At 48.2% G+C, this 22,947-nt stretch overlaps 2 protein-coding genes across 9 annotated transcripts in view; one reads left to right on the forward strand and one right to left on the reverse strand.

Moving 5' to 3' along the window:
- Nucleotides 1-10,090, forward strand: part of SMG7 (SMG7 nonsense mediated mRNA decay factor) — a 47,865-nt gene extending 37,775 nt beyond the window's left edge. For 3 of the 7 annotated variants that reach the window (XM_027463820.3, XM_027463824.3, XM_027463823.3), the window contains 7 exons: nucleotides 715-1,080; nucleotides 2,620-2,769; nucleotides 4,920-5,000; nucleotides 5,576-5,735; nucleotides 7,027-7,197; nucleotides 7,300-7,448; nucleotides 7,961-8,210. In XM_027463820.3, coding sequence (XP_027319621.1) covers nucleotides 715-1,080; nucleotides 2,620-2,769; nucleotides 4,920-5,000; nucleotides 5,576-5,735; nucleotides 7,027-7,197; nucleotides 7,300-7,448; nucleotides 7,961-8,074 — 1,191 coding nt within the window. In that variant the 3' untranslated portion in view covers nucleotides 8,075-8,210. Of the gene's footprint in view, nucleotides 1-714; nucleotides 1,081-2,619; nucleotides 2,770-4,919; nucleotides 5,001-5,575; nucleotides 5,736-7,026; nucleotides 7,198-7,299; nucleotides 7,449-7,960 lie in introns of all 7 variants that reach the window. The other 4 variants (XM_027463825.3, XM_072042188.1, XM_027463822.3 and 1 more) reach the window with 3 other exon arrangements.
- Nucleotides 10,091-11,379: 1,289 nt separating this feature from the next.
- Nucleotides 11,380-21,114, reverse strand: NCF2 (neutrophil cytosolic factor 2). 2 transcript variants are annotated; one of them, XM_005009830.6, is made up of 15 exons: nucleotides 20,797-21,114; nucleotides 20,360-20,442; nucleotides 19,984-20,092; nucleotides 19,633-19,767; nucleotides 19,161-19,268; nucleotides 18,443-18,502; nucleotides 16,958-17,001; nucleotides 16,597-16,738; nucleotides 16,366-16,428; nucleotides 15,956-16,034; nucleotides 14,686-14,729; nucleotides 13,967-14,109; nucleotides 13,785-13,896; nucleotides 13,501-13,648; nucleotides 11,380-11,622 (listed from the first exon to the last, which is right to left on the reverse strand). In XM_005009830.6, exons 1-15 carry the CDS (start codon nucleotides 20,968-20,970, stop codon nucleotides 11,525-11,527), a joined length of 1,542 nt encoding a protein of 513 aa, XP_005009887.1. In that variant the 5' UTR covers nucleotides 20,971-21,114; the 3' UTR covers nucleotides 11,380-11,524. The 2 variants fall into 2 exon arrangements, with proteins under 2 accessions (XP_005009887.1, XP_021128235.1); XM_021272560.4 differs by lacking the exon at nucleotides 19,633-19,767.
- Between the last annotated feature and the right edge of the window lie 1,833 nt (nucleotides 21,115-22,947).

The raw sequence follows: 22,947 nt of genomic DNA on the forward strand, positions 1-22,947 counted from the left end.
CTAAGCTGTGTTCAGAAATAACTGGTGATGTTGGAGACTTCTGTTCCTGGTCTACCTCATACTGTTGTTGTTAAAGACCTCGCTGTGGAATTTTGATCTGTCAACTTCTGGGCAAATTTGAAAAACAGCTGAATTTTAGTGGTCATGAACCTGCTATTCTGTAACTAAGAGGAGGGTATCTACTGGGCTGAGAAGATGGTAATCTTTGTGTTTCTGTGTGTAGACAAGGTATGAAGGTGATGATTCTGAGATACTTCTGTCCTAGGCCTTTGTAAATATGTAAATAAGTCTTATTTGAGCAATGAGGATGGGCTCTGAATCTTCACCCTACTCGCTCTTTCCTGTGGGCTCACCGGGTTCTGCTGTCAGTTCCTTCCTCTTGGTTTCGTGCTTGTGTACTTGACAAAACCTCCTTTCTGGCATGTCTGGCCTTGATGGCAAGCGAGGCCCTCCTGTTGCTCTGGGCAGCAGTTCAGTACCTTAATAAAGGTGTCTGTAAGGTTCCGAACTGGAGTAGGGATTATGCTTGGCTGGTGGCTTTGAGCTTTATGAGGGTGTACACCTACTGAGACTGAATTTTGGTGAATAATGTAGTTGATGAGAATGTTTGCAGAGTATCTGCTCTGAGTCAGCTAGAATGACAGCTTGAAGTTAGAAACAATTAACATCAACTGGTTTTCTACCTGCTGACAAAAGCATGCATCTCTGCCTCAGTACCCACAGACAGACTCGTCAAAGCAGCTCTGGAACCCGCCGCAAGTTCAAGGTTCTCTGGGGAAGATCATGCCCGTAAAGCAGTCCTATTACCTGCAGGCCCAGGACCCTCTAAAATTGTTTGAACAGTCATTACAGCCTCCTGTGATGCAACAGCAACCTCTGGAGAAAAAAATGAAGCCTTTCCCAATGGAGCCATATAACCAGAACCCCTCAGAAGTCAAGGTGCCAGAATATTACTGGGACTCTTCCTACGGCATGGCCGACAACAGGGTGATGGCACAGCAGTCCAACATGGACCGCAGGGGGAAACGGCAAGGAGTCTTCCGCCCAGAGCAGGATGCTGTCTCCAGGATGACTTTTGAGGTAAAGATCCACATAAAAGTGGTGAAATCTAGTGAGGCTCTGATATTGCTGACAGCTCAGGCAGTTTGCCCAGTGTAGTAATGCCCTGTAGACCCAAGTGGATCAATGAGAACATTTGCAAGGGAGCTGGATGTTGGGAAATGGGATCCCAGCGTACAGTACTAGATTTGCTGCTTCAGTGGACTGTGGAGGGGGATCAGGCTCTTGAAGATCTGTTTTCACATAGGTGTGAGTCACGCTCAGTGTAGACACGACGCTGGTCTCTGCACTGCATCTGCTGGGCCAAGACACATGGCAGCTGACAGGGAAAATACTTGTCTGGCAACTGATGAAAACCATGAATGCATCTAAATAACTGTAATTGAATTCTTACCCTTTAGATAAACTCTTGCCACCCACAGAGTATCTTGAGTGTGTTGAATAGGTGAGGCTGCAAGAGCCAAACTGGGGATAGAAATTGAGGATAGTAGGAGCAATCCCATTTTGATTTTTTTTTTTTTTTAACTCCTGCAAATCCCACCACATAGCAAGAGTGCTGAACTCCATCCCTTAGCTCTTGGTTGCACTAATGGAATACTTTGCTTCTGTTTGCTTCGGTGCAGTTCTGCTTCGTGCTGCAGTTTATAGAAAGCCTGCAATCTCTGTTATGTATTAAGTCCTGGATTGTCTGGAAGTGCTTCTGGTGATGGTTATAAGGAAACTTAAACAGAGGCCTTTTTAAACCTTTGGTCAGATATGCCTCTGTAAATGCACTCAGGAATTTCAAAAGGTCAGCTGAGATCACTTAGCTTATCCTTTGGGGAGAAAAGACAGACAATATTCAGAAGACTGCCTCTCCTCTGATGTCAGGCTGTGATTTTTAGATGGAGGCTGGGCCAAATCCTTGTTCTCATCCCTAAATCGGAAATCGCCTTGGTGTAAGTACAGCACAGTACAAACAGAGGCTGTGCCAGCGATGCTTGTGTTTTAAGCATCCCTCTCAAAATTCAAGACGTAGCACTTAAAAGTTTATTTTTTTCTGTACCTTTGTGCAGTAGCCGTTAGCAGTGGTAGTGTCTCAGGGGGTTTAAATTCCTCAAACAGATGAGGGAAGATGCAAATGTAATTTCAGCTGAAACCTGAATTACAGCTGTAGAAAAATTTAAGATCTTCCTTCTCAGGAAGAATCATGTTCATTGTCCTCTAATATGAAAATGGGTTCAGTATTGTCAGTAATGCTGTGGGAAGCACGTGCTGCATTGATTGCAATTAGTTGCCCATCGTTTTGGCTGCACCACTTACCAGGGAGGTGCAGGACCTCTCCCGCTACACCTTAGGCCATGAGGCTGGTTTGTTTTTTGCTCAGCGTTTTTCTGTGTGCTTCCACCCACTTCTGTTGCACTGTTTTCATCTCACACTCGTGCATGCTGCGCTCCTCGCCACAGCCTGCTGTTCTCCTGTTGGTTTCTCTCTCCTGCTTTGATTTAGTCTCTCCCCACTTGGCTCTTGCTCTTCCCTTTCTGCCTTCTTTTGTCTCACTGTGCTCATTTCTGTCACTAGGACCCCAAGAGCTCCCCTTTGCTTCCTCCGGACCTGTTAAAGAGTCTGGCTGCCTTGGAGGAGGAGGAAGAGCTGATTTTCTCTAATCCTCCTGATCTTTACCCAGCTCTGCTGGGGCCTCTCGCCTCTCTTCCTGGACGAAGCCTCTTTGTATGTATTTGACTTAATACTGCTGCTTCTCATTCAAACTGGCATCTCTTTCTTCTGTGAAATTATAAGAAATGGGAAATTTCTTTCTCTTCCCCATCCCTCCTCTGCACTTCCCTCCTGCTGCTGAGCCAGTCTCCATGTGAGAGCTCAGCCCAAGGCCCCTGGCTCTGGAGAGCTGGGGAGGTGCTGTAGCATCCCACATAGCTCTTGGTCCACAGCCAGACCTGCCAGTTTGTTCAGAAAGCAGGATAATTGTGGGGTGTTCTTGTAAGCACGGTTTACAGGATTTGAACCTTTGGTTCACATTGATGCACCCTTTAAGATACTTCCTGTTCCCCAGTTGTTTGGGCGTGGTAACAGGGGTAAGGGTGTGCGCAGTGAAAGGAAGTCATCAGAACAAGTGCCTTTGGTGCAGTTGCATGTAGGAAACACATAAAGGCAGGGGGAAACTACCCTAGTAAATGCAGAAGAGATTGCAAATGAGCCAGATGGTTTTAGAAGAACCCCGCAAGCAACTGGCTAAATAATCACTGACTCCTATAGAAGTGCAGGGAGTTTGACAGCCTGAGAGATTTGTCTACATTTCTGGGTTCCTAGCTTGATAGCTGGAGGTCTTGTGAGCTGCTGAAGTCTTAACTTAGCTCTAAAAACAGTGTGCTTCTTGTGTGGCTCCAGGCATGCTCAGTGAATACTTGTGTTTCAGGTCTGTGGCTGCAACAGGGAGGAGTATTTTGTGACTGTTTGAAATCCCTGGTTAATAAATCCGTTCCTCCGTTAATTTGCATGTCGTCCCAAGGAGCCAGTAGCAAAGCAGACACCCATTGCTGTCTTCTTCGATACCTTTGCTAAGGAACTAACAGCTGCTGCTTCAGCAGCCTCCTTTGAAGCTCCTGCAGTTGCTGTCTGCTGGCAAATGGACGGAAATACTTCTCTGTGCAGGCTGTGTGGATGTGCTGAGTACAAATCGTGTCTGCTTTTTACAACGTGCTTTCAAAGTAATGAGTTGTCAGTTTGAAAATCTAACAAGCTAGGAGCTGCTTGCCAAGAATTGGGGCTGTTTGTCTCAGGCTTGCAGGATAAAAGCAAAGTTATTCCAGGTATTAAGACCACGTTAGAGAGGGGCTTTTCTTATTATTTGAACTATAAATTTTAAAATACCTGATGAGATACCAGCTGAGCTGGTCTGGAGGCAAGAGGGAACAAGACTACAGATGTAATTTTGGATCACACACAGCTTTACTTGTGACTTCACTAATTCTGTGAATTTTTGATCCTGACCCTAAGGTCAGGGGTGTTCAATTATCTACCAGCCAAGCTTTACAGTTTTGCTGTCCTGTATGTCTCAGTGATAACTAATTCTCTCTCTTCCCTAAATAGGCTTGGTTCATACTGTTATATTTCATATCAGTATTTTTCATTGTTTAATCATAATAACTGAAAACAAAAACTGAGAAATACTAGGCTGCAGATAATAGTTGTATGGGAGGAGGTGCAGAGATGGAAAAGGTCATGGAAAAGGCCATGATATTTCAACATGGAGCCCATGGGAGTTTGGGAACCTCTGCTGCAAACACTTCTTCTGTAGTCATTTATAATGAAAATGAGGGAGAAATAAATGCAACTTTAACTGTTTAACCCAATTAGTCAGTAAGACAAGCTGTGATTTTTGAGTGTCTATACAGCAGGAGTACTCGAAACTAACAAACAATCCATCAATGAATAGCCATGTCCAAGGGTCTCATCAGGCATCACTGAGCACTCTGCTCACTGGAAGGGATCCTGTCTCATTTGTGCAAGGTTTTTATACATCCACAGGGTTGGTGTGTTTGGCAGGAACATCCCCTCTAGATGTGTCAGACTGTGGAAGTAGCCAGAGGCGCTTGAGAACTGGGAAATTGCTGTCAGTGGGGTTTGCCTGGGACTCTCAGCTGTCATAACTGTTGATTTTTAGTTATTAATTACAATTAATAGGAAAACTTCTGATTTTCTGCATTTGTTAGTTTGTTCCCCCCTGCCCTCCATGGTGCTGAGGTCAAAAATGCAAAAAAGGTTTAAAACAAAAATACCTGGGCAGTTTTTTGTAGCTTACTTTCCTCCTGCTGACCACACTGAAAACCAACTGCTTGTTTTCCTTTTCTGTTTTTTCAAAGAAGTCCCTGCTGGAAAAACCGTCAGAATTGATGTCTCAGTCATCATCTTTCCTGTCTCTCAGTGGCTTTTCTCTTAATCAGGTATGTGATGGCCAAAGCTGGCAGCATTTTGCTGTTCCGACTTACTGTTTAGCTAGACAATGGCAGAAGTATGGGCACATCCTTTAGTGCAAACTGGAAAGGAGATCCATAATTTCAGTCTTTATTAACAAGGTTATTTTGTTTGCCTTTTCCCATTGTTGAAAATCAGTTGTCTTCCCAAACTCACCCTAGGTACTGTTCTGCAGAGGTACTGTTGAGTCTTGTTGAGTTCCTGGGATGTTTGCTTTCAGTGGGATTGTAGAATTGAGTGAAAAGGTGAATCCCCACATTTTGGGGTGTGGGAGTATTTTTATTCCTAACCAGTGGAACACCCCTTCTCTTCCAAGGAGCAGAGCAGGGTCTCTTGAGCAGAAATTTTAAAATTTCATGAAGGCTTTGCAATTCAGCCAGGAGAGATGGGCCCCGATTCAGGATGTGAAGGACTTGGTTAAATAAAGCATTCAGAGAAGATTCTGAAGAGTGACAAATCAAAACACTTTTTCCTTTTTAATAATTTCCTTTATATGTTCTCCGTGTTTCAAATAAATCCTGTACTCATACTCTATTTATTCCAGGAAAGATATCCAAATAACAGCATGTTTAATGAGGTATATGGGAAAAACATGAATACCAGCACAAAAACAGAAGTCACCCCTTCAGTTGCCCATCAGGAGACTTCACTATATTCTCTCTTTGAAGGGACTCCGTGGTCTCCATCCCTTCCAGCCAGCTCAGGTAATCCTGGTACAATTTTTCTTGTGTGTATTTTAAGAGGATTGGAGTTAATTCTGAGCCTACTGCAAGTTAAATGTAACTGGAAATTAAAAAAAATCTTCTTTACAATGTCTGAAGGTTTCTGTGTTCCTTTATATATAATCCTTGAAAATGCGATGGGGTTCTGTCACTAATACAGGGTAAGAACCTAGATTTTTAGTTGAAGTAGCTGAGCAGGATAAAAGTTGTAGGAAGTGTTGAATACTGAAATCTCCTTAACTTAAATTCCTGACAAGCATTTGAGAGTAGGACTTTATGCATTTTAAAAATTATTGTACTTCTAATGTTGCTTCTTTGGAATAACCAGGAAGATTTGGATTTTATAAAGCAGATATTTGAAAGAGGAAAAACTCTATGATTGAAGAGTGAGGAGGAAAGTATAACATTATTTCTTTTAATGGTAAAGCAGCCTACAAAGCAAACCAGCTTTTTCTTTAACAATTTTCTTGAGGGCATAAAACACATTAGAGTTGTCATAACTTTGCCATCACAAAAAAATCCACAAGAATGTGAGGGGAGGGAAAGAACGTAAAAAGAGGATTTTAAATAACTTAGCCATTGGAGAAGTTCTTTGGTCATATCAAGACTTTTGCAGCCAATCAGAAGGAACTGTTGTTGATGAAATGAAGGGAGCTTCAAAGTGCTTTTATTCTAGCAGGATTTATGACACTACATGGGTTTTAGTTTTCACTTCACCTCCTCATCCAAGAATACATCCTGGCACCCTGCTCTGCTTTGTTCTCTTCAGGCATCGTGTTCTCCTGCTCACAGAGAGACTCCTCCATGCCTGCACTTCTGCTTTGCTCAGTATTCGGTTCTGGTCTGAATTGCTTTAAGACCCAAAGAAGTGTAAAACATTCAAATTGAAGTTGTAAACTTGCAAACTCCTTGGTCTAAAGTTATTCTTTATTAGCTTGTCAAGCTTGGAGATAGGTTTGTTTGTTTGAGAGAAGTTATTCAAGAAACATGGGGAAAACTCACTGTTCATTAGCCAGCCCTCTTGAGGTTTCCTGGATTTTTGCTTTCTGGTAGGGACATATGTGCGCTTAAACGCAGTCATTCTATTGTATATGTGCAAATGCTTTCGCTCAGAATTTAGGAATTTACTCATGAAATAGAGGGAATAAAAACTGACCTTCAGTACTGGAGAACACTGGGTGATGGCAGAAATTGCAGCAGCACTATGAAATTCAAAATCAGGAGGCTCCTGCTGTTTCTCTTCACTTTTTCCCTCTTGCCTTGTAATCACTAGATCATTCGACACCAGCCAGCCAGTCTCCTCACTCCTCCAACCCCAGCAGCTTGCCAAGCTCCCCTCCAACCCATAACCACAATTCTGTTCCCTTCTCCAACTTCGGACCTATTGGGACTCCAGACAACAGAGACAGGAGAATCGCAGACCGCTGGAAAACAGATAAGCCAGGCAAGTGCTGTGTTCCAGGCCTGGACGAAGCCAGATGTTGACGTTTGTTTTTGAAATGGTTTTGCTAGATTCCTCTGAATTTGTCTCTCTTCCCCATTTTAGCAATGGGAGGGTTTGGTCTGGACTATCTCCCAGCAACATCATCATCCTCAGAGAGCAGCTGGCACCAGCCCAGCACTCCCAGTGGCACCTGGGCAGCCCAAGGCCCTGCCATAGAGGACTCCTCAGCTGTGCTCATGGAGAGTCTGAAGGTATAGTTAACTATAAAGCTTATAACTATAAAGCTGTGCTTGGGAACAGGCACTTGCCTATGGGGCCAGGGTCTGGTGGCTGTAGGCAGCTCACGCTGCTGTTCCAGGCGTCGGGGTTCAGGGTCAAACCTTGAAGGCTTTTCCTGCAGACTTGCTTATGTAGGCAATGTGGGAGGCATGACCAGTTCTGGAAGATGTCACAGTTTTTTGGTTCTTGCTGTTCTAGAATATTTCATGGAACAAGACCAGGCTGGCAGAACTGGAAGAAATTATAACATTTGCTTTGACAGGTCTAAAATTAGTAATTGTGAATGTGGGATATATTTATATGGTAATGAGGATTCTGGTGGGGAGGGTAAGCTGCTTCAAGGGGAGCTCCCTTTAGAAGGCCACCTTTCGAAGTCTGACTTTCATGATAAGACAGGTATGAGTGATGAAGGGAAGAGGGGAAAATAAAGTCTTCTCATCCATAAGAAAACAAGGAGGTGCTAGTGTTGACTGTTTGCTTTTAGTCCATCTGGTCCAGTTCCATGATGCACCCAGGACCCTCAGCCCTGGAGCAGCTGTTAATGCAGCAGAAGCAGAAACAGCAACGTGGACAAGGCACCATGAACCCGCCGCATTGAGAACGAGGTGGCAACCCGTGCAAACAAAGGCTCCATAAACCATGGCATGTTGGGTTTGCAGGACTGGCCCACACAGTCCTGTGCAGGTGGCAGCCCTCTCTTCTGTTCCTCGCTGTCAGGAGGGCGTAAGTGCTCCACCAACCCACTGAGTGTGCACAAAACGTCTGCAGTGCAAGAAAACAACATCAGGAACTCTCCCATCCCTGGGCCCTCCGAAGGGAGAGAGGAACTGCTGTTTGTCTCACTCAGTAACCCGATATCACCGCCTCTCACCTTCTCCATCGTGCATGTCCCCAGCCACATGGGAAGTAAAAGCTGAGAACGAAGGGCAGATGGGAGAAGCCAATGAGAACTTCTCAAACCTTTTCCTCTCTTTGGGGAGATAAAATAGGAATCCATTAATGATTGCTTCGCTGACTGAGAATGTAGTTGAAATTACTCCTAAACATCTTTATGACTATCTCAGTAGTAAGATCACACTGAATTCTTCCATACAGAGACATGCTTTGTAGTCAGTGTAGAGCAACGGAAGCCCCAGTTGCTGCTCTGGTCAGAGGAGGTTGGTGGCAAGGTGGGCTTTATCTCCTGGGCTACTGAAGGAGTTTCATGAAGGAGAATCTGGCACTTGACACCACTTCCTTTCACTCAAAGGCTTTAGCCAGCCTGTGGGTGGGTTAGAGACTCCAGCATGAAATGCCCTCCTCTCCGTAGGTGTTTGAGCTATTATCAGTGATGTGGGGCATTGCAGCACCCTGCTGGACAAGCAAGTTTAACTGCTATGGGGTTTTAAATTAATGTTTGATTCCTGTACATTTTACTGTAGCATAGTGGCTAGCCCCACAAAGGGCAGGCTAGTCTGTGCATTCACAGCCTGACTCATTTTAATAGGTAGGTAGAAAGCTTTCAATGTTTTTTTTTTTTTTTTTTTTCTTTTCCCCATTCTCCCATTTTCGCTGGATGCTAGTAGTTTTATTGCCAATGTGCAACATCTTGCAGAAAGTAATCAGGGGTCCAGCAGGACTGGGTAAAGATGACAGTCAGCCTGGACAATGTGGAGTGTATGAGCCCCCATAGGCACACACCAGCTCTGCAGAAACCCGTCCCCTGCCCTCCCAGCTGCAGCCCCCAGGCTTTCAGTTCTAGAAAGGAATCTGAGGCACCGTGGACACACATGTGCAACCCACATGTGGAAGAAAGCATAGTGCTGTTCACATGTGAAAAGGTGCAGAAGGGAAAGAAAAATGTTTTATTTGCTATTTATTAGGGGGAAGGAAGACTGGAAACTTCATTAAAGGAAAGGACAGCGTTTTTGTTAGGCTTCCCAGGGAAGTTATGGAAACAATCTCAATGTCCATTTGCTGTGTTTAGCAGTAGGGGTTTGTGTGATGGTTCAGGATCTCTGAGCTGGAAGTCAGCTGCAGAGCAAAGCACATGCAGGAGCCTAAGTGACACTGGAGTCTGGGCAGCCCCGACAGAATACAAAAAGGGAAGACGGAGACCCAATACCCGTCCGAGGGTATGAGCAGCTCCCCCACGTTCTCCACGTTAGCAACATCACTGTTCTTTGTTGCATTTTGAAGATGTATTTCCTTTAACAAGTCCAAAAAGTGAAGTTCCCACCCAGTGCTAATATGAACCAAACCCCTCTGTACCTATCCCCAGCCCTTTCCGTTTGTGTATTGAGCTGTGCGCCCCGGCAGCTGCGACATTCCAGTGTTTGAACTGTCACTGACTCTTGCACCCTAAACGAGCTAACCAGGTTCACCATCTCACTCCCGGCCGTGCCAGGGTCCCAGCCGCACCGCTCCACTTGTGCATGAGTATCCGGTGTCAGGAACGCGTCTGACGCTCGGCTGGGACTCCCCTCCTGTCTTCCGGAGTCCAGGGGAGCGAGGGAAGGGGCCCCCAACAGAAACTGGTTTGTGTCGTAAGCTTTTTTTGTGTTTTTTGTCTGTCTGTGCAAGAACTGCAGCTGCTGAAATCAGCTTTGCCTTTAATTAAACCATGTTCTCTCCATCCAGGTCTGTGTGTAGCATTTATTTCCTGTGTAACTCAGCAGGCTTTCAAAAATGCATTATTTCTCTGGATAAGTCAGATGAAGGTTTGGAGTTGATTTTCTTTTTTTTTTTTTTTTCCCTGAAAGAGAACTAAATAAATCACGGATTCTGGCTTGGTCTCAGTGCAGATAATCGGATTGTGGTTTTGTGCTGCCTGTGTACAATATGTTTTTATGTGCTGAATCATAAATCTGGGCTGGGAGTAGCTTACAAAGCTCTGTCACTTGCAGGCTGGATTACCTGAATCTGGTAGAGCACAGGCACCAGGAGGTGGAGGACGTGGATCCTTCTGCTGTTGACCTGCCTGTAAATCAGGATGGCACTTGCACTTGTTGGCTGTTTACAGCTAGTTTCTAAACAGCATGCTTCCAGACACGTCAAAGGGAGGTTAAGAAAGCTGTAGAGCTGCTCCATTTTTGAGAGGTCAGGTGTTTGTTTTATCCATGCAACACTCCAGAATGAGTTCCTTTTCAATTTAAATGTGAGATGCAAGTCAATGGGAGGGTGGAGTTGGTACAGAACCTGAGCGATAGGATGAGAACTGGGGAAACCTCCCTGAAGCACAGGGCTTGTGGTGCTGTGGAGGGCTTGCTGTGCCTACAGCTCTCACATTCTGAGGACAGGGCAGCATAGCTATTTTTAAAATGCCAGAAGGACCAGCTGTCAGCAGCCAGGGAAGGTTAAATACGGTGAAAGCAGAGCCATGGCACCCAATGGCAGAAGGGGGACAAACCTGTTTAAAACCTGTTTAATTTGGATATGGAAGAAGTTATGGAAGTTACAGTTATGCAGACTAATGTGTAGGGAGCAACTTTACTACCAGGTGACCTGCTGAGATTTGTGGCAGTGTCATCTTAAATTACTGTCTCATGTGACTGCTGAGGAAAAGCTCTCAGAAACGACCCCTAGAGCTGAAAATGTGTATGTGTGTGAAGAGTTGTCAGTAGAGCAGGGCAAGGCTGTGCAGTGACTTTTGATTAAGCTCTTGCAGTGAGCAATAATTTTTGAAGGAAGTAAATTCTGTTCAAGCACAGCCTTTCATGGTCCATAGCTTCTCAAGGAGCAGCTCCCCAGGTCAGTGGGCCTGTAAAAGCAACTGGCACCACCCTGCCATGGATTTTCCCAGGCAAAGGGCTGGTTGGTGGGGCAGAGCTGGTGCTGCAGAGTCTGCTGGTGAGCACAGCCTTAGCACTGCATGTATCCCTAGCAGGAAGATAACTACCCGCTTCAGACAGAGCAATACAAAAGTTAAAACAAAAATAAAGCTTTTAATATATGTAGCAATAATATTTTCAGTCCATTTTCAGATGCAGTGATTAATGTGGAAACTTAATTGCAACAGTTGAATTCTTAATTTTCTTTGGTGTCCAAGACTCCTTTAGCTCTTTAGAAATCAGATTTCTGGGTCTTTAGTGTTACAATCTTGAACGAAAGCAGATGGGAAGATGCCTATCTTCCCGTTGCACTGGCCTTCTAACCAGTCTTCGTTCACTGGAAGATAAAATTTGCACGATTTTTGTCACTCCAGGGATGTGCAGGAGCACGATAATAACATACCTTTGTGTGCTGCAGACAGGCCTTAGTTCACCATTTTAAGAAAAAATAGCCACCTGCGAGCCTGATAGAGAGGTGACTGTGGAAACAGGGAGAAGGTCTGAGGAAGAAAGGCAGACAGCAAGCTCTAGAGATAAGAATCACAGAATCATTAAGTTTGGAAGAAACCTTCAAGATCATCTGTTCCAAACACCCCCCTACCACCAATGTCACCCACTAAATCACATCCCTGGCACAACTTGAGGCCATTCCCTCTAGTCCTATCACCAGCTATCTGTGAGAAGACTGCCAGCTCCCCCCGCCTTCCTTTCAGGGAGTTGTACAGAGCAATACACTACTGAACAAAGTGGGAAAATAGATCAATATAGAAGTTGTTTTTTTTTTTTTTGAGATATAGCAGCTAAGTTTCCGAAAAGATAAAACTATGTTCCTGGAAATGTTGCAAGTTTTTTCTGTTGAGAAACCATGCAATTTATGTAGGCAAATAAGCCTGTAAGTATTAAAGACTTTGTATCACTGCATTTCCTCACTCTCTGCCTGCATTCACATGAATTACAACCACAATAAAGTATGTAGTGGTTTTATTTGCTGAACATCCAACTTTTAATCTAAAACTATCAGCAGCAGCAGGCAGGGACAGGCAGGTTGTATTTCTGCTAAGAATTTGAGAATTGGGGTCTTAAAGCCAGATGTGGGCTCAGAAATTGCCTTGAATAACAGCAGAAACAAGATGAGAGTGCAGAAGTGATTAGAGATCTGGGACTGCCTCCTTCAAGATAAGAACTAAAGCATAGTTTCATCTGCTGTTCCACATTCATCTCAAACAAAAAGATTCTGCTACCCCAGGGTGATTAAAGCTGGGAGCTCTGAAAACTCTTGCTGTCAGAAACCCAACAAGGGAAAAAACTTAATGGGAAATAGTATAGCTAGCTCAGTGATGACTTCCCCCTCTTCATGACACTACTTCATCAGTGTTGCAACGTGTAAAACTTCATCTGTGCAACTGGAGGAGGAACTAGTGTACAGCTGCCTAACTCTGCTCCACAACTTAGTGGTAGTGCTGTGTGTAGCAAGGTATCATAATTTTGTGGTGGTGGTTTTTTTTTTTTTTTTTTTTTTTTTTTTTTTTTTTTTTTTCCCTCATTTAAAACCATTTCTGCTGTCATGGCTTTATTCAGAGGCTCAGGGGAGGAAGAAACAGTTGCCCTGTGCAAGCAGCTCTCTCTGTAGCTAATTCTTCACTCAAGCTGGGCTCACCTGCAGCCTTTGCTACAGCACAGCCAGCTTGTCCTCCCTGCTTGGCTGTTGGGCATAAGTGAGAGGATCAAAGTCAAAAATGTGGACTGGCTCTTGCTGAGATTCCTGGCTTGTATTTAAACACCAGTTCTCATGCAATCACCAAAGAAGACTGAGGCTAACTTAAGAATCCAAGCAGCCTGTTTTCCATCTGAAGGTGGCAAACTGCAATTTGCAGGAGAAGCAGCCTCCTCTTGGTGCAGGCTGCCTGAGCCAAGCTGCTGCTCTGCAGATCCCAAGTGTGAAACAGTTTACTTTAGAGAAGTGGAGATCTTGGGGCAAGAGATCAGAGTCTCTAATGAAGCTTGTAGGTTGCCCTGAGGAGCTGGCTAAAGTGCTGCTGGCACCTGTCCTCTGTGCCACCAGGTACCTGAGGAATTTGGGCCTGACTGGCAAGTGCTGGGAGCCTGCAGCTTAACAGGAGCTGCTGCAGGTGCTTGGCATCTCAGAGTTAGGCCCATGCCCTCACTGCAGCTGGAAGGTCCCTCTCTTTCCCTGTCACGACAGGAGCATAGTTACCTTTGGATAAAACAAGTATCACATCTCCTGCCTGAAACTCCAGGTCTTCGGGCTGGGTGGCTTCATAATTGTACTGTGCTACTACTTGGGTTGCTCCCATCTCCTCCGGCATTGCCTTCTGTGGCTCCTCTGGTAAAAATCCCTCTCCCTAGGGCAGGAAATAAGCTGGTAAAGACATGTCTTGGCTTTTTTTGTCCCGGAATAAGACAGACAAACTCTGCTTAGGTTTCAGCCCCAGGCCCTGTCACCAGAAGAAGCGGCTGCCACCAGCAGCTGTCACTGACCTCCGTGATGTCGCACCACACTGTCAGGCAGTTGTCCTTGCTGTGGCTCCAAGCTGCCTCCATATTCTCCGTGCTCAGAGTCACCAGCTCCTCGCTGCCCACAGGCTTGTACCTGGGCATGTAGAGGATTTGGGTAAGGGTGGGAGACAAAAACACAGCCCCTTCAGCAGGCAGCGCCTCACCTCAGCTGTGTGTGCTCAGGCTGGAGCTCCAGTTTCTTGCAAATGAGGTTCAGGAGCTCCTTGTAGGAGAGGCCTGGCTGGACTTGCATCGCAACTGTGTATTTGTAATGCACCTTGAGAATGCAAGGTGCTGTTTTGGTTTCCTGCAAGTGGAAAACGGGGGTGTCAGAGGCTTCTCCCCACGGGGCTGTGCCTGCTTGCAGCGCAGGGGCTTGCTGTGGGCAGGGAGAGGGACTGGGACACAGAAAATGCTGTCACCTCAGTAAAAGCTGAGCTGTGTGCCATCAGCTGTCTGGGAGCCATCCCTGTTACCATTGGCAGCCTTTAATACTTCTGAGCTAGGCCACCAAAGCTATGTAGCATGTGTGACTGCTTGGCTGCCCTGGGCTTGGCCCAGGAGAGAGCACAGGAGTGCACTAGGTATCTAGTGACCATGTGTGGCTTCCTAGGTGTCTAAATTCAAGGTGTCCCCACTCCCTTCCCCTCCGTTCTTGTCTTCAGTTGGGATTGTTGCTTCTGGAGGAGACCTCCCAGACCCTGATATCTTGCTAGTCCCTGTGTTACGCTTTGGAGAAGCTCCTGAGTGACAAAAAGCTGAAGCACTCCCAGGGCTATGGTGCTTGCAAAGCATGCCAGCACCTCTCCACGTGCAATAGGTGTTGGTTTGTAGTGTAGACCCTGGTTCTACCTTCCCGTGATGCCCACCACACACATCTTACCGCTGCAGCTTCTCTGGGCTGCGTTGTAGCAACAGGAACATAGTCTGAGGAAGAAGAAAACAGTGGCTCAGCATGTGGAACAGGGTAAGTGTTACTGCTCTGGGCATAAATATGTTTCCAGTATTTCTGTAGCCCTTCTCTTTGACACCCATCATTATCTAGCTTAGTGATATGGTTTAGTGGAGGACTTGTTAGTGTTAGGTCAGAGGTTGGACTCGATGATCTTGAGGTCTCTTCCAACCTAGAAATTCTGTGATTCTATGATCTGCAGTGACACCAACCAACCTTGGAGCCAGCTGTAGTCACTCAAATGGAAGCGGTGCCAGCTGTGGTGGGATCGTTACATGGGGTTTAGCAGTAACCACTGGTAAGAGGTTTGGGCTCTGTCTTCCCTGCCTTGATTCAGGTCTGTGCTGTCCTTGCTTTCTCCCTGTGGAGCCTGTCCTGCATTCCTGGGGTAGGAGCTTTAGGGCTGGGATGTTACTCCTGGGTGGACTTCTTTAAAATATGAATAGGTTTGCAAGCACAAATAATGATGTATCTTGTGCTCTGACAGCTGAATGACCTCCAGTACTGGACTTTGTGGACAAAGCGAGAGCTGGCCTGTGCTGTAACATACGCCTCTCCCAGCTGTCTTTCTCTGGGGCTGGAAATTTGCAAAGATGGTGCAAATCCCAGTGCTGACAGCGACCTAGTGCTGGTGATTGGTTGTTGGGGGCTGGAGTGGGCTGCTCTGGGGTGAAAGAGAAGCCCTGTTCCCTGCAGCAAGAGCCTGTGTTTGGGCTGCAGTCTTGTTTCCTGCTGCAGCCCCAGCCTGGGATGTGGGTGCTGAGCAGCATCAGCCAGAAGTCCCCAGGGCACTGGCAGAGCCTCCAAAACTAGCTCAGCACTCTGATAATCCCAGGTGCCCTGCTTTAAGGAGAAGCCTGTAATGATCTTCCTGCTCTGGGACTTGCATAAGCTGGGTCACTTGCCCTGTTCCTATCCCCAGGCCCTTTTTTCCATTAGCTGCTGTGCTAATTAGGAGCACAGAGGGGCCTACACGCTCTGGTTTGCTCCATCCTCAACAGTGCAGTTGCAGCGTTGTCTCCTGCCTTAATGCTTCCCCATCCTTGGTGTCAAAAGGGGCCAGAGGATCTGGAGAACAGAAGAAGCTGGCCCCCAGCCCCGGTCTTGACAGATAGCACTGGCTGTGAGGACACAGGACCGAGAAGACTGTCCCCAGGCTTGTCCCCAAAGTCCTCCCACCCCTTCCATTCCCCACACTGACCTGGTGCTGGCCGACGGGCCTTTGCTGGAGCAATGGAGCTGGGAGGCTCGGGGATCTCAGGTTCAGGAGGGATTTCGTCCTGTGCCAGGTGGGAAGAGGACAGTAATGTCACTCGGAGCCCTCCAGAGGGAGCGGGCACAGCCCTGGGGTGCTCCTGTCTTAGGGAGCTACTCCAGCCCACCGAGCCAGGGGTTTGGGGCTGAGCTCTGCTATGCCAGCTATCACTTTGGGGTGGAACCAGGCAGTTCTAGCCTCAGTGAGAGTAACAAGATGACCGTGAGCCAGAAGCCCCACAGTGTTACAAGAGGGAAGGAGTTGCAGTTTTGAGTTTTGCTAGAGCAAGTGCTGGGTGATCTGTGTGGGGATCTGTCTCCAACCCCCAGGACACCGGCTCCTCCTGGGCTCCTTACCTGGCTGTGCAGCTTGTTCTGGAGCTCCACGGGCTCGAGGTAGTTGCAGGGGACAATCCCTTTCTGCAGGGGTACAGAGACAAAGGAGGATTGCTTTGTGGGAAGGAACCTGCTGCTGGAGGAAGCGACTGAGTTGTCCCAGCCCTGAACATGGGAGAATCCCTGGGACTTGAATCCCTCCTGGTGCCAGCCCCATCATCCACCCCCTTGTGCCAAGCCTGCCCCTGGTACCTTGCCATTGAACATCACTGTGGCCCAGTTGTCCTTCTCTTTCTTCAGGACAAAGACGATGTTTCCTGGCAGGACCTGCAGCTCCTCAGTGGTCTCGGGGATGAACTCGTACAGGACACGGTGCGGCTGCCCTTCAAGGGCCCTAGGTTTGGAAGCCATGTCAGGAGGGGAGGTGATACTGCCGTTTTACTTCATAGGGGACCTGAACTCTGCTTCCTTGTTTCTCTGGTTCGTTCTCTTTCCCCCCTGTTAGTTCTGGGTGCTAGCTGGGCACTCAGCTGTGGTGGCGCGGGACGGGAGCAGACCTGGCTGTGTCTGTTAGCAACACTGCTAACATTTCCTCACCTTTCCTCCAACTTACTTGAGGATTTCTGGTGTCTTGGGCCTGGGTGGAGGACCAGAGGCCTGTGAACAAAAAGAAAGTTGTCTGTAATCTGGCAAATTCTGGTTAGTCTGCAGAAATGGCCTGCAGTCTCCTCCCATTCTTGTCATCCCTACACGGGTCCATGTTGGGTTGGTCCGTTTGCTCGTTCAGATAAGCAGTTTCCAAATCTTCCCCCTCATGATTTCCAGAGGCATGATCCTGGTTTGGTTTTGTGATCTTAGCTTCACATACTCACAGAGGGTTGGAATCATGAGTTAGAGATCAGCTGGTTTAAACAGTGCGTTGTGCTGCTGTGTATCATCCCGTTACTATAAAACGCCCAGCTACTGTCACAGAGCTTTACAGTCCCTCCTGCCTCTGTAACGTAAAGTCAGGTGGATGTTATGAACTCTCTGAAGAAGCTCCTTTTATACTGAAATAGTAAGGCATGTCTGGCTCCTGGAGCAAGGAGCTCTGTTGCATTGAAAGCACTGTATTTTATCTCACGTAACAGCGCTGTAGGCCTGCAGTGGTTGTGCTTCCTCGTATCCTCTCAAAAGACCCTTGAAAAAACTCTGGTGACTTTAACCATGGAAAATTGTTGTTACTTCATCAGGAAAATATCGAGGCAAATGTGAAGAGCTGACAGACCCAGAAAGGAAGACAAGGAACAAAACCAGAACTGCTCTTGCTCCTCTGGTGTTTTGAGCTTAGACAGAGCAGCCCTGAGGAGGCTTGTGGGGCAGGTTCGTGACCTCTCTGTGGGCCCTGCTGAAATCAGTCATCCCACGGTGGGGGCAGAGGATGTGTGACCAGGCCACTACTTCTCCATTCAGGGAGCCAGCGTAACTACAGACGTGGGTGGGTTTGGGCTGCACCTTCTGATGAAGAAGAAAGCAGCTGAGATGTGGGGGCAGCTTCCACCTCATCCTCCCTCAGCAGTAGCAGAAAGTTCATGGTGGTCTTAGAATCATAGGATCATAGAATATCCTGAGTTGGAAGGGACCCACAAGGATCATCAAATCCAACTTGTCTCCACACAGGACCACCCAAAAGTCAGACACTGTATCTGAGAATGTTGTCCAAATGCTTCTTGAACTCTGGCAGTCTTAATGCCATGACCACTTCCCTTGGGAGCTGTTCCAATGTCTGACCAACCTCTGGGTGCAGAACCTTTCCCTAGCACCCAGCCTGACTCTCCCCTGTCCCAGCTCCATGCTGTTCCCTTGGGTCCTGTCGCTGTCCCCAGAGAGCAGAGCTCAGTGCCTGCCCCTCTGCTCCCTTTGCGAGGAAGCTGCAGCCAGCCATGAGGCCTCCCCTCAGCCTGCTCTGCTCTGGGCTGAACAAACCAAGTGTCTTTGCTCTCTGGAGCCCTGGGCGAGGTGTGGGATGGCCATCGCCATCCCCACGTACGCTCAAAGCTACCCACACCACATGGGCTGCGGTGCTGAGGGCACCATGAGTGGGTGGCCAGAGCTTTACCTGTGGTTGAAGTGGAGCAAATCCAGAAAAATCATCCTTGTCCACCACGGATGCCACCACCTACAGCCAAAGGAAAACACATGGTGACTTAAACCTGTATCTGCTCTTAGACCTCTCATCTCTGACACCCGCCCTCCTCTGCTGTTGTCCAAGCCAAATTCTGTGGGTGTGAATGCTCCAGGTTTGCTTTCTGCAGCAGTGCTGGCACCTGGGTGGCTGTTCTGCCTTGCCAGGATTTGAGCCCAAGGGTGCACCCCACTGCTTGGATTTTGCTCATTAGTGCAAGAGAAGTCCTGTTGGATTGTCTGAGCTGAAAAAACTGCTTCAGTGTGAGCAGGGGGAGAACTGGAGTTCACTTGTTGGTGTCAGAGTTTAAATAGCTTCATTTCCTCCCCCACCCCGCTACCCCAAACAAAATTTTTGCCCAGGTTGAAGCTCCAGTGGGACCTTCCGGTCTCACTGCTGAGTGACAGTCCCTAATCTCCCGCTAAGGAAACTGAAAATAGGACTTGCAGAGCTGCACAGATAAAAGTGTATTTCTGCAGAGCTTAACTCTTCTGCTCCTGCAGGGTGCTGTCCCCGGGGTGCAAACTGGTTCCCTGTCACAGTGCCTCACTGGGCATCAGCTCAGCGCCTGGTGGCTCTGAGGTAGCGGGTGGTCAGCAGCTCTCTTCAGCCCACAGCCTTGGCTTAAATAAAGAAGATGCTTCTTTCTTACCATGGCTTTTCCCAGGTAGTCCTTCTTCTCCAGCTGAGCCACTTGCTTTTCATTTGGTCGAAACAGCTTCCCTGGGGGAATTGCCACCAGCTCATAGAGCTTCTGCTTCTGTAGCATAGAGAAGTTGCAGTGCTCTTCAGGGGTGCGATCAGGGACTGTCACACTGCCACCTTCCTTCCTTCTATCTCTGTGGTGAAGGTCTCACTCCGTAAAGTCAAACCATCACTGTGCCAATCTCACCCAAGCACTTCCAGCATCTCTTTAGCCCTGTCTTACCAACACAGTGCCTGAAAGCTCTTCCCACCATTCCCCCTCCTTGTGACACCCATGTCTTGTGCAGCCATCCGCAGTTTTCTCCTGCACAGCTAAAGCTGTAGCTAAAAGGTGTTTTCCCTGCTCCTGGGACTTTCTCTCTCCTTCCTGTCAGACCACCATGAGCAAGCACCCCGCTGTAAGGCCTGCTCCTCCTTACCAGGATAGCTTCCATTGCCCTATCAATCTTGTTGTGCTGGGGCTCGCTCTTCATGGAGGCTGCCAGCGTCAGGTGCTCCTCAGCTTTCTTCCAGTCCTCCATCGTGGCGTACACCAGTGCGATGTTGTAAAGTATCTGCCACAGGGATGGGAGCAAGACCTCAGCTCTTAGAGGCACTGAACCCTTGCTATTTGGATTTTCTGCCACCCTAATAAAATCCCTAGGTAGCACCTAGGTTCCCCATCCCTGTGCCAGCGTGGTTGTTTTTTTGCAAGGCAGGGTGTTTTTCCCCTGATTTTTTTTTCTTTTTTGCCAGAGAACAGGCCAAAAATGCTGGTCAGGCTTTCTCACCTCACAAGCAAAGAGCCTGTACCGCAGCCCCAGGATCTTGTAGTCGATGAGCTGGTTGCCTCGCAGCTGGGCCAGCGCCTCCTTAAAATCCTTGACGGCCATTTCGTGGCTGTGAAGGAGAGGACAAGTTAATGTCTGAGGGCTTCCCCACCTCATACACCACCTGGGCCCCCATGAGTCTTTAATTCAACTTGACTGAGTTTGGTTGGGTCTCTCCCATGGCCTCGTGGTGTCTTCAGATGCCCCAGGAGGAAGTTCCCTGCCTCCTGGGGCTGTGGTTTAGCTCCTGGTCCACCAACCTACCCACAGCAGCTTTCAGCCAAAGGCTGGCATTACTGCAGGGGACAAAACCACAGCATGAACCCCATCCACTTACTTCTGCCTCCTGTAAAAGATGGTTCCTCGCTGGAAATAGGCCACAGCCAGGTGCTTGTCACAGCTGATGCTCTGGGTGAATGCCTGCAAAACGAGGGGCAAGAAGGGAAGGTCTTTAAGGAAAACTGAAGCTGTAGAGTGGCTCTACCTGTCCTGTCTGCTTTAGCCACCTGGCCTAAGCTGGGCTCTGTGGGCAAAGCCTCCCTGCAGCACCAAGGGGTAGAGCCTGCACCAGGCTCCTTGTTCTTAGAGCTGGAAGCATCTGGCACCAGACTCTTGGGTCTGCAGCCGCCTCCAGGAGGGAGAGCGCTGTCAGAAAGCTCCGTGCCTCAGCTGCTGCCTCCATCCATGACTCACTGAGTAAACCAGCTCAGCGAGAACAGAGAACAGCCTGGGGCTGTCACAGCTCCATCCCAGCCCTCCCACCGTGGCGCTCACCTCCTCTGCCTCAGCCAGCTTCCCCAGGACAAGGTGGATGCAGCCGATGTTGTAGCAGATTTTGGCCGGGGGGCTCTGCACGGCCGTGAAGGCATCCAGGGCTGCCCTCCACTCCTTCCTGTCTGCAGCACACACCCCTTCTTGCCACAGCCGGATCGTCTCGACCAGAGACATGGTGCGGTGGGAGCAGGACACGGGGTACCCGGCCACGCTGGGGGACTCGCTGCTCGTCTTCCTCGTTCAACCTCTCCCTGCTCCCTTTTAGCTGTGCTTCTGCCTTTCTGCAGCCCGTGTCGCAAACCTGCCAGGAAGTGGCCTCACTGCTGCCAGTGCAACGCGGCCCGAGATGGGGAAGTGGAAGAGAGGCTGCCCCTGCCGCAGTGGGTTTCCACACAGAGCTCAGCATGTGTCGTGCTGAGCACTCCGGGGGCTCCACTTCTGCTGGGGGAGTTGGGGGGGGGGCCTACATCAAAAGCCCTGCTTGGTGGCAGCTGGGTGCTCTATCAGGTTGGGCTCACAAAGCTGTGTGGTGAGCACTACAGCCCAGAGCGGGCTTTGGGGGCTGCTGAGCCCCAGCAGCACTGTCACCTTGTGGTCACCCCAGTGACACTTCTTTCTGGTTGTTCCATGGACTGTGGAGCACAGCCTGGCCCTGGAGTGTTGCTGGATGGAGAAGAGATGCTCAGCATGTGACAGTCCCAGAGGGAGCATAGGGCTCTGACCCAGAAGGCCCAGAAGGGTTGGGGTTGAGTGCTCTCATGCAGCGTCTAATCCTGGTGCTTTGCCTCTGCCTAATCGTGCGGTGACGCGACGCGCATTTCATAAGAAAATGAAACACGTCAGCAAGACTTTGCCCTCATGTGTTTACTCAGACTTCCCCAACAAACTAGATAATGCCGACAACAGGAGGGAGATTGGGGAGGAGACTTGCTTAACTTCTGCTCAGGGCTGGAAAGAACCTGAGCTGATGAACGATGAGGCCTGGCTTTGAAGTGTGTGACAGAACCCATCCCTGAACCTCGGTTCTCCAGTTGCAAGCTGAGTGTCTCCTCAGCATCCCACTACACCCAGCCAGATCCCATGGGCTTCTTAAAACAACTATGGGCGGCACAGAGCAGGCTCCATGACCTCCAAAAGAACAGGGGGAAATGCAACCAGCCAATGTGGTGGAAGAGAGGGAGGGGAGTACCTGGGTAGGGGGTGTGAAAACGCTCCCAGAAGCCTTTTGTCCTTCCCATGAGGAAGGCCTGCTCAGAAGCCACGTACGTCTCATTTTGAAGAGCTATTTCAATGCTCAGGGGCAGCAAACCTGCCCTCTCTTCTACCCTCCAGGGTTTAGATAGTGGGAAGAGGATGCACTCTGTAGTTGAAGATTTTGCATTGAATTACAGCACCCACCACTCTGGAGATCTGACTCTTTTCCTGTCCCTAACAAACAGTTTTTTTCACAATCCATTTTCCCTACTCTTGGCTCCATTTTCCCATCCAATGTTGTCCTCCTGCTATTGAGCTCCATGGGGCAGAGGCTGACCCCAGTTAGAGCAGACTTCCACAGTTTTGTTAAACCACTGTTGGCTCCTGCAAGGCTCTGACTCACTCTCCCATCTCCTGTGGCTGGGAGATGCCATCTAGCAGGAAATGGTTCACCTGCTGCAGGAATAATTGTCTTCTGGTTTAGTTATCTGCCTCAGTGCACTGGTGGCTCAGGCTGATCCTAGAAACAGTGCAAGGGGGCTGGAGGAGGATACAAGATCACCCATGTGGCAAGTGCCATTTTCCCTTCTGTTTCACAGAAAAATGGAATCTGAAAGGTGCAGGCACAGCAAATGCATGTAGCAACTCCTCCTCTTCTTGATTTTTTTTTTTTTTAGTGTAACATACAAAGTCCGATGTCAAAACTGTGGTAGACACAACCTTTCTAGTAACAGAATGTGTCTCTTGTTCCCCTTTCTTTTACCAACTCTATGTAGAAGAAGAAACTAATTTGTTGTCCAAGAGGAAGTGAATAATGGGGATGGTAACATATCAAAGCCCGGACTCAGCAAGGCTGCACCTCTCAGCAGCACAAGGGCAGCGGTTTCCCTCCTAACGTGCTCAGCTGTTGCAAAAGCAGGAAGGTGCTGTTACCACACACTTCTGCCAAAGCTAAAA

This window comes from Anas platyrhynchos, chromosome 8, assembly GCF_047663525.1.
Source record: "Anas platyrhynchos isolate ZD024472 breed Pekin duck chromosome 8, IASCAAS_PekinDuck_T2T, whole genome shotgun sequence".
NCBI lineage: Eukaryota > Metazoa > Chordata > Aves > Anseriformes > Anatidae > Anas > Anas platyrhynchos.